At 50.8% G+C, this 8,876-nt stretch overlaps 2 protein-coding genes across 2 annotated transcripts; both read right to left on the bottom strand.

Moving 5' to 3' along the window:
- Window positions 1-757: 757 nt before the first annotated feature.
- Window positions 758-1,960, bottom strand: COCVIDRAFT_58513 (hypothetical protein; the record flags this gene model as incomplete). Its single annotated transcript, XM_014699997.1, has 2 exons — window positions 758-1,124; window positions 1,707-1,960. Coding segments are annotated over 2 exons (621 nt in total), but the record flags the coding sequence as incomplete, so codon positions are not given.
- Window positions 1,961-6,592: 4,632 nt separating this feature from the next.
- On the bottom strand, window positions 6,593-8,586 carry COCVIDRAFT_102313 (hypothetical protein; the record flags this gene model as incomplete). Its single annotated transcript, XM_014699996.1, has 3 exons — window positions 6,593-6,864; window positions 6,970-8,247; window positions 8,307-8,586. The coding sequence occupies 3 exons, from the start codon at window positions 8,584-8,586 to the stop codon at window positions 6,593-6,595; spliced, it is 1,830 nt and encodes a 609-aa protein (XP_014555482.1).
- Between the last annotated feature and the right edge of the window lie 290 nt (window positions 8,587-8,876).

Raw genomic sequence — 8,876 nt, 5'->3', positions numbered from 1 at the left:
AGTCGTCGTAGTCATCTCCAGAGGCAGGAGAGGGCGAGGCAGCTGGATAGCCGGTTCCGGGGTAAGGAGAAGGCGAGGCAGCTGGGTAGCCGGTTCCGGGGTAAGGAGAAGGCGAGGCAGCTGGGTAGCCGTTTGCGGGGGAAGGAGAGGCAGCTGGGTAGCCGTTTGCGGGGGAAGGCGAGGCAGCTGGGTAGCCGGTTCCGGGGTAAGGAGAAGCAGCTGGGTAGCCAGGGTAGCTCATGCTGCTCGATGGTACGTATCCCGTAGGGCGAGGTCCCTGAGAGGTGCTGCTTGGGATAGGGTAGTAGGGAGAAGACTGAGCGCCTGCAGGGTAAGATGGCTTAGGTCCAGCAGGGTAAGATGGCTTGGGTCCAGCAGGGTAAGATGGGGCAGGTCCATTAGGGTAAGGGACTGGTCCCGGAGTGTACTCGTACTCGTAGGCATCGGGGGTGACAGTCGTTGTGACAGTCTGGGTCTGAGTTACAGTTACCGTGACGACTCCAGCAGGAGGGCAGTAAGGCTGGTTCTGCTGAGGAGAAGGAGGCTGGCTCTGCTGAGGCGAAGGAGGCTGATACTGCTGGGGGTAGACAGGCTGGTTGGGCTGGCTAGGCTTGCTCTGCTGAGGAGAAGGAGGCTGGTACTGCTGGGGGTAAGTAGGAGGTTGGCTCTGCTGAGGCGATGGAGGCTGGCTCTGCTGAGGCGATGGAGGCTGGTTCTGCTGAGGTGATGGAGGAGTTACAGCAGGGTAGGATGGGGCACTTGAGGTCGGCTTCGGGCACTTGTCTCCGCATCCATAGATCGTGGAGGTAACGATGATAGGCGTGTATGAAGCCGTGAGATAAGTGGAGTAAATGACCGACGAATGCTCACCAGTGCCAACAGAGGTAGAGCATGGCACAAAGACTGTGTTGGTACTGGTGTAAGTCGTGGTGATGTCCTGAGGGTGGGTTGCCGTGGACGAAGCTGGGTAGACTGGGTAGCTCGAGGCAGGATATACGGGTTGGCTCGAGGCTGGGTAGGCTGGGTAGCTCGAGGCAGGATATACGGGTTGGCTCGAAGCTGGGTAAGCTGGGTAGCTCGAGGCAGGATATACGGGTTGGCTCGAAGCTGGGTAAGCTGGGTAGCTCGAGGCAGGATATACGGGTTGGCTCGAAGCTGGGTAAGCTGGGTAGCTCGAGGCAGGATATACGGGTTGGCTCGAAGCTGGGTAAGCTGGGTAGCTAGAGGCCGGGTATCCAGGCTGGCTCGAAGCTGGGTAAGCTGGGTAGCTAGAGGCCGGGTAGACTGGGGCACTCGAGGCAGGAGATACGGGCTGGCTCGAGGCAGGGTAAGCTGGGTAGCTAGAGGCTGGATATCCAGGCTGGCTCGAGGCTGGGTAGGCTGGGTAGCTTGAGGCCGGGTAAGCTGGAGCGCTCGAGGCTGGGGTGGATACAGCGCCAGCTGGAGTGCTCGATTCCTCGTCGCAGTCAATGGTGCTTGATGAGACCACTGGGATGCTTGAGGCGGGAGTTGAGATAGCGGCAGCTGGAGTGCTCGAGCTGTTCTGAGCTGGGTAGCTCGAAGCTGGGTAGGCCGGGTAGCTCGAGGCCGGGTAGGCTGGGTAGCTTGACTCCGCAGAGGGAGGAAGGCTCGAAGCTGGATAGGCCGGGTAGCTCGAGGCCGGGTAAACTGGGGCACTCGACTCCGCAGAGGGAGGGAGGCTCGACGCCGGGTAGACTGGGAAGCTTGAGGCTGGGTAAACTGGGGCACTCGAGCCAGGAGTCGAGACTGCGCCAGCTGGGGTGCTGGGCGTGGGCGTGGGCGTTGCCTCTTCATCACATGGAGTAGATGTGGGATAGGGCGGTGGCGGCGAGGCAGGGTAAGAGGGAATGCTGCTGTAGCCGGATGGGAGTGCCTCGTAGTATTTCGGGGCTGCCATTGTTGAGCCGACAATGGCGGCAGCAACAAGGGAGTAACGCATCTTGACTTGTTTGTTGACTCTACTACTGGGTGATTGTTGTATGGGATTTGGGGATTGAAAAATTAAGTATTAAGAGTTTCTAGAGATGATCACTAAAGCGAGTGTCAGTCTGGAAAGACGATTAAAGCGAAGGTGAGCGATAGTGGTGAGGTATGGTAGAGGAGATGGGATGAAAGTTATATACCGCAACACATCTGTGCATGGCTAAGGGCTGACGTCGGAACGGTAGTATTTGCTCCTCCCACGTGAAGTGGCAGCTGGCATGCTCTGCACGCGAGCCATGAAGCTGGGATACGACAGTCGATAGTGTGCACATCCCAAAGAGTAACGTCAGCAACAAGGTTGCATGGTTGAGCATACAGCCCTACCTTTCGACGATGATCACGCTAACGGCATTGGCAACGGCGGAAGTCTATTTTAATATCGCGCTAGTCCATTTTCGGAGCGTATACTCGGCCGACACATGGCTGCAGGTGCCGTCAGAACCCAAACCCAACGATGTCACCCAATCCAGCTCAAGGGGCAACGCTCATGCTACAAGATTCGCCAATGGCCAGAGGATGATGAGTAAGACCACGCCGAGTTCCTGAAGATCCACCGTGCTTATCCACTTGGTTACTCCACTGCACCGGAACACTATTCTACCTTTGGCTCTGCTATCCCAAATCCGGCACTTGATAGCGTTTGCGTCTCGGTGGGCTTGCATTAAGCTTCTTTGCCATGTCCTAGTCGACAAGTTTTTGTCTGTTGTGCGCGACGCCGCAATGCTTACCTGCAGTTACGAGAACTCATCCTACACAGTAAGGAGACTGGGAAATTTGCACGGAAAAACGAGCAGGGAGCCGCTGTCAGGAACATCTAGCTATGACACTCACACAGGGACGGGTACACGTCAACATGTCACCCTCGTGTGCATGCACTGTAGCTTTGGTACCACAGCCTTACATAGCGAACAGTCAAAGCGTTACATTCACAGGGTTCGATGCATTTCTATGCAGCTACAAGGGCCATATGCGCTACAAAGAGGTTTGGCGAGACCCATAACCTGGTTAGCAGGCCTACCCACTTTACTCTTCGTATTGAACTCCGATTATCCAATAGGACGAGCAGTGGTAAAAATACATTGGAGATACACGAAGCCTCAATCTAACAGCCCACCAGCCACCGACATCAGCATCAAGGCTGGGGAACGCAATCCTGCTTTTTTTGCTCCCCAATAACCTGCATGATGCTTGTCGTCTTTAAGCTTGTTACAAAGGACTAAAGAAGGATAGTGATCGCATAGACAGCAGGTTCGTCACCAAGATCGCATGCCTGCGAAGCCCCAGAAGGAGCGTGTCCTCCCATTCTATACGAACTGTTGTAATTACTGTAATCATCTGGCACAGCATCCCTGGATCTCGAGAACTTGTTGAAGTTCAAGATCCATCGATCGACTATCGGTGGTTATCACTACATTTCCATTGGTATTCATCTGGGAACTTACCATACACACGGGTCCTCACCGCGCTTTCTTAACGCATCACTGATTTTCCTAAAGTTTATTGTGTGGCGTTGCAAAAACTGTTATGCTAATTCTTTCTTGCATGCAGAAGTGGATACTTCCACAGTGACCTTCACATCTCACGTGCTACATGACACTGCGTAAGGGTACCCCATTCTGTAGTGCATTAAAAATTGTCTCGACCATACTGTAGAGACATACGATTTTTGGCTGTATTCGTAATCCGTCCAACATGAGACCCCAAGCGTATGTATTCAGGGGATACGCGCGCATTGGGCATAGCTGACATCAGCCGATCACGCATAACGAGCCGATGAACAACACGCTAAACACGATGCGCGAACAATTTTGGCACAACTTTTCTTTTTCGAGAGACAGAAGTGGCTGACATCAATATTGTTGCGTCATAGTGTGAATGGCGTGACTGGCTTTCAACCATTATGAGAGCGAGTGAGTACACAAGTACATAGTACCTGCCGCCCATGCAAGTAATAGCACCGAAGGGTCCAGAGCGGGTATCTTTCCGGAATAGTTTCACTCGCTCGTGCCACGAAGTACATCTCGAGCCGAGACTGGTCTGCTCGGGCTATTGCTGTACGCTCAAATGCCCGAAGCACATCGGGGTAACTGCACGGCAATACAAACATGTACACATGTGTATAAGATAGGAGATGAGATGATAGCTCTGGATCTTTATGTCACGGCCTGCACAATGGGCTTTGCTCACTTCCCCTGTCAAGGTTTACCAAACGGGCCGAGCCCGTGTGCGCTCCCACGCTATTATTGCACTTACCATCGGCAGTTAGTCTGGTAGCGAACCACATAGCCCTCAACCATCCGGCCAAAAGAAAAGTTTCTTTTTTTGGGTTCGACCACGCAATTCTTTTGGTTTGATTGCGCTATGAAATAGGGCGAATTCCGCTATGCGTGTTGTGAGCTTGGAAAGGAGGCTGGCAAGACCCGTCATTGCAACATCCATTCACTGTTCAGTTTCGTCTCCATGCTTGATTTTTTGAGACTGTGGATTTTGAGTCTTGTACACTTTGAACAGACACCACATGCTATCTGTTTTCAATGAGAGAGAGTAACTAATATCTAGGAAGACATTAATGTAGGTCTTGTGCGACTACTGACGTTACACCCACCCGTCGATACCATTACAAATACGTTCCACCATTGTCTCAACCACCAACTTCAAATTCATTACCAATCTCGAAGCATCAGAATCTAGTAAATGCGCACCAAATTCCTGCCCCACCACCCTACGCAACCGCACCGCCTCATGTAGACCTCATATTCGCAATTTAGAATATGTAAAGTCGAATACGACCAACCTCCCCTCAAACACAGCAAGCGCATTGCATCAGCACCACCGTCGTCCCAATATCGTTAGGGCCGGAGAAAACTTTCCTTCTGAAGCAATGTAAAGCGCTGGATCAGGCGATATATGCGAATTCGCATTAGTAAATATCGAATCCAGGCCAGTTTTCCACGTCACGAAAATCTACAGAGCTCATTGCGACGTGGTCCTGGTGGCTGAACACCTCCACAACGCTCACAGCCTATGAAACAGAAGAAACAGTCATCTGCATAGATGGCATCACTAAGTAAAGTATGGTACACTATTACTTCGCCGATACTACTCCAACGCCGATGTTCAATAGAAGGTGGGTCTGCACCTCTCCCGCTGGAGTTACTAAGCAACCAAGGTCTATGTATCGTTCGAGTAAACACGACAAGACCCATGTCGTTGGTGTAGTGGAGTCCCTAGTTGAGTTGCCTGTGGCAACTGTGAAATATGGGGGAGTGACGTGGGCGGCTGAGCTGCGTCGTGTAGCGCCATATTTAGTATTGAGTGGCTTTTTTCAGGGCGCGCCCAACAATCATGCGATTCTCCACTTTGTTCGTACGGAATGGCTAATCAAGAGCCGTTTATCCGGTGCGATGTTGCGTGTTGGCGTCGATAGCAGTAGAGCTTGGAAGGTGGGCTTGTGTGTGGCTGCTCGACGTCAGTACAATGGTCCAAGATGACGTGTTCTTTGTGATCGTTGAAAAGCAATGAGACAATGCGATTGGATGAATAAGGGATTTGTGAGATAGAATAAACAATACAGAAATTATATTACTTCATGGTATCCAGTCAGTAGAATTTCTTGTCCAGTGAATCGGGAGTGACAACATCGTCCATAGCCTCGAGAATAGATTGAGAAGTACATATGTTTTTGAATCGACAACCCAAAGTTTCTCACCTTCTTAGTGAGAAAAAAACTTCTTGTCTAGTAATGGGCGCGTACTGCGTTTCTCATCTGAACATGTACACTCGTTGCGGTAATTATCAAGAAAGAACTTGTTATCCAGATGCAATTCCTCGACACCGTCATCGAATATGATAGTCGCACAGTAAACATCTATACCAGCAAGACGCTCCGTATAAGACAAAAAAAAAGACCCTCGATCAGTATGCAAATCTCGTCTTTGTATTGGAATACCACATACTTTCCTCAGCCTAATTCTCTAAAAACGTGTGTTGAATAGTGACGCAGCATGATTATCCCCATCCTACAACGTGGAAATTGTAAAATCCATGTCTGAATCCAGCATCTCCCCGACCGCACATCAGACCCCTCCCAATCCCCAATTCATACCACACACCACTCTACACTACCCCGCTCTTACTCCCCAGTATCTACCCCCCTCCCCCCAACCCTCACTCACACTAAAAATTCTCTGCACGTCAGATACTTGAATCAGCACCAGTAACCCCCCTCCCCCCCTCTCCCTCCAAAGAAACCCTGAAAAGTAGGATCCGTTTATACCAGTCTACCCACGGAATTTGTTTTCTCATTCCAACTCTGTACATGAAAAGAAGTTGAGAAAAAACAAAACAAAACAAAACGATGAATGGCGGAGGCAAAACAAATATAATAGGCGGAAAGGTGAAAAACCAAAAAAAAAACAGAATTGAATAAGGGAAGCACTTTTACCGTTTTGACAGAACATTTAATAACAAAGAGAGAGACACAGGGAGCATTATCACATGACTTTATATATATATAAAATGGGCCAAGAAAAGAGGAGAAAGAATAGTCTCTCATTCACTTCCATTCTACATCCATCTACACACCCCCTTACCACTCCGCCACCTCCCCTCCCCCCGGCTTCGCCGCCCTCACAACCTTATCGCAATTCAAAAGACACAAGGGATCAAACGCCTTCTTAAGCTGTCTCATAGCATCCACGGTCTCAGTACCCAACTCATGGGGTAGATAATCGCGTTTGACAATGCCGACACCATGTTCGCCCGTTGCCGTACCTTCAAGCTCGATAGCGCGTTTCACCATTTCGTGGACGAGATGCGACGCTTTGTTGAAGTCGCGGGTGCGGTCGTATAGGATGATAGCTTTTTTTAAAAAAAAAACACACGTGTGTTAGAAAAGAAGAAGAAGAAGAAGAAGTGGGAAATAAAGGGAGGAAGGAGAGGGAAAGGGAGGGAAAAAAAACTTACAGTGGAAATTTCCGTCACCGACATGACCGACGATACTAGCCAGCAATCCACTCTCAGTAATTTTCTGCTTGGATTCTTCAATGATTTGCGGGAGTTTGGAAATAGGGACTGCAACGTCGGTGGTCCAGACGGCGATGTTGGGGTCGCCTTTTCCCTTTGCCATGACGCTCCATAGGGCTTCTTTTCGAGCCTGCCAGAGCTCCTCTTTTTCTTGCTCAGATTTGGCAAATTCAAAGCTTACAGAACCAGACTTCTTGGCGAGGGCTTGGACTTGGGCGATTTGTTCTTTGACGGCGCTTTGGGTACCGGCAAACTTGAAGAAGAGCGTGGGTGCGTTTTTCCATGTTTTTGCCGTTTGGCCAGCGTCGTTGATGCATTGCATCTGGACTTCGTCTAGGATCTCAATGGCGGCGATGGGAACGGATGCGCCGACGACTTTGAAGACACATTCTGCTGCGGCGCGGATGGATGGGAAGGCACATACGGCTACACTGGTGTGCTGGGGCTTGGGAATGATTTTCAGAGTAGCTTCTGTGACTAGACCCAAGGTACCCTCGCTTCCGACAAACATGCGCGTAAGATCATAGCCTGCCGAAGACTTTCGTGGTCGTTGCCGGGTCTTGATGATTGTTCCGTCAGCCAACACAACAGTGAGCGACACGACCCAATCTTTCATCGTACCATAGCGATATGCGTTGGTACCTGAACAACCTGTGCCAACCATACCACCAATCATTGCGCCTGGACCTGGGTCGGGTGGAAAGAAAAAGCCGTCCTTGGCGAGCTCCTCGTTGAGGTGCTCCCATCCGACAGCGGGCTGAACAACCACATCCAGATCTTCCTTGTGTAGGTTTACGATTTTATCCATGCGACTGAAATCGATGCAAATTCCTCCTTTTGTTGCGGCAAAATGCCCCTCCAGACTTGTTCCTCCACTGTATGGTGTGACGGGAATTTTTCGCTCGTGGCAGACCTTCATGATGGCACTGACTTCCTGAGTGTTTCCTGGCTTCACAACGCAAAACGGCACATCTCCTGGTGAAGAGGGATGTGAAGACCACGATGAACCGCTGTGCGATTCGAGATCATGCCTGTCCAGTGTGATGTTTTCCTTTCCTACAATGTCGCGGAAGTCGGTCCAGGCCGCCTCCATGTTTGCCTCTGAAATATTGTGCTTGGGAGGAACAAAGGTCTCGAGTGGTGCGGTAGAGCTCGTGTCTGGCTTGGGTGGTATCAATTGGCCGTAGTAGTAGCCTATGCTTGCGGTAAGGAGACATGCTGTTTTTTTCCAAGTCAGTTCAGTCCAGTGTTCAAAAAAAAATGCAATGGCTCAATACCGAAGACGGTCGCAAAGAATTGACCCCGTGCTGTTCTTTGCTGCAGCGACTGAATCCTAATCTGCTCGGCCTTTTCCTTTTGTACACGCTCGTAGATGCTCTCGTTTAGTTGGAGGTAGAAAGGCCTCTCTTCATCCTTTCCCAATTTCTTGTCGTCGCTCGCCCATCGTCTTTGCGCCATTGCGCCCACACGCGCGCTTGCTCCGCATTGCCTCCATATCGCATTCGGACGCGCACTTCTCAGCGCGATTGAGCCGCGCGGCAGGCTTCGTAGAGGCATTGCGGTTATGAAGAAAGTGGTTTCATGTCGGGGCTGTCGGGGAAACGGGTGCGGGGAACGCGATGGCGAGTCTCAAGCGTCGGATGATGACAGCGGTGCCAAGACAAGCTTAAGTCCGCCTCCGATGCTGCAGATCCCTGTTCATGCAGGCAGCCTGTCACCATAACCGATGATCTTATCCATGTCGACGTGGAGAAGCTGATGCATGTTTTGTTTTGCATGAAACTTTGGTTTGATTAGAATACACAAACGTCACGGTGCAGCCTCCAGTTTGAAGCAAACGCACTGGT

Source organism: Bipolaris victoriae (genome assembly GCF_000527765.1).
Source record: "Bipolaris victoriae FI3 unplaced genomic scaffold scaffold_55, whole genome shotgun sequence".
Taxonomy (NCBI): Eukaryota; Fungi; Ascomycota; class Dothideomycetes; order Pleosporales; family Pleosporaceae; genus Bipolaris; species Bipolaris victoriae.
This window is presented reverse-complemented; position numbering and strand designations above follow the sequence as displayed.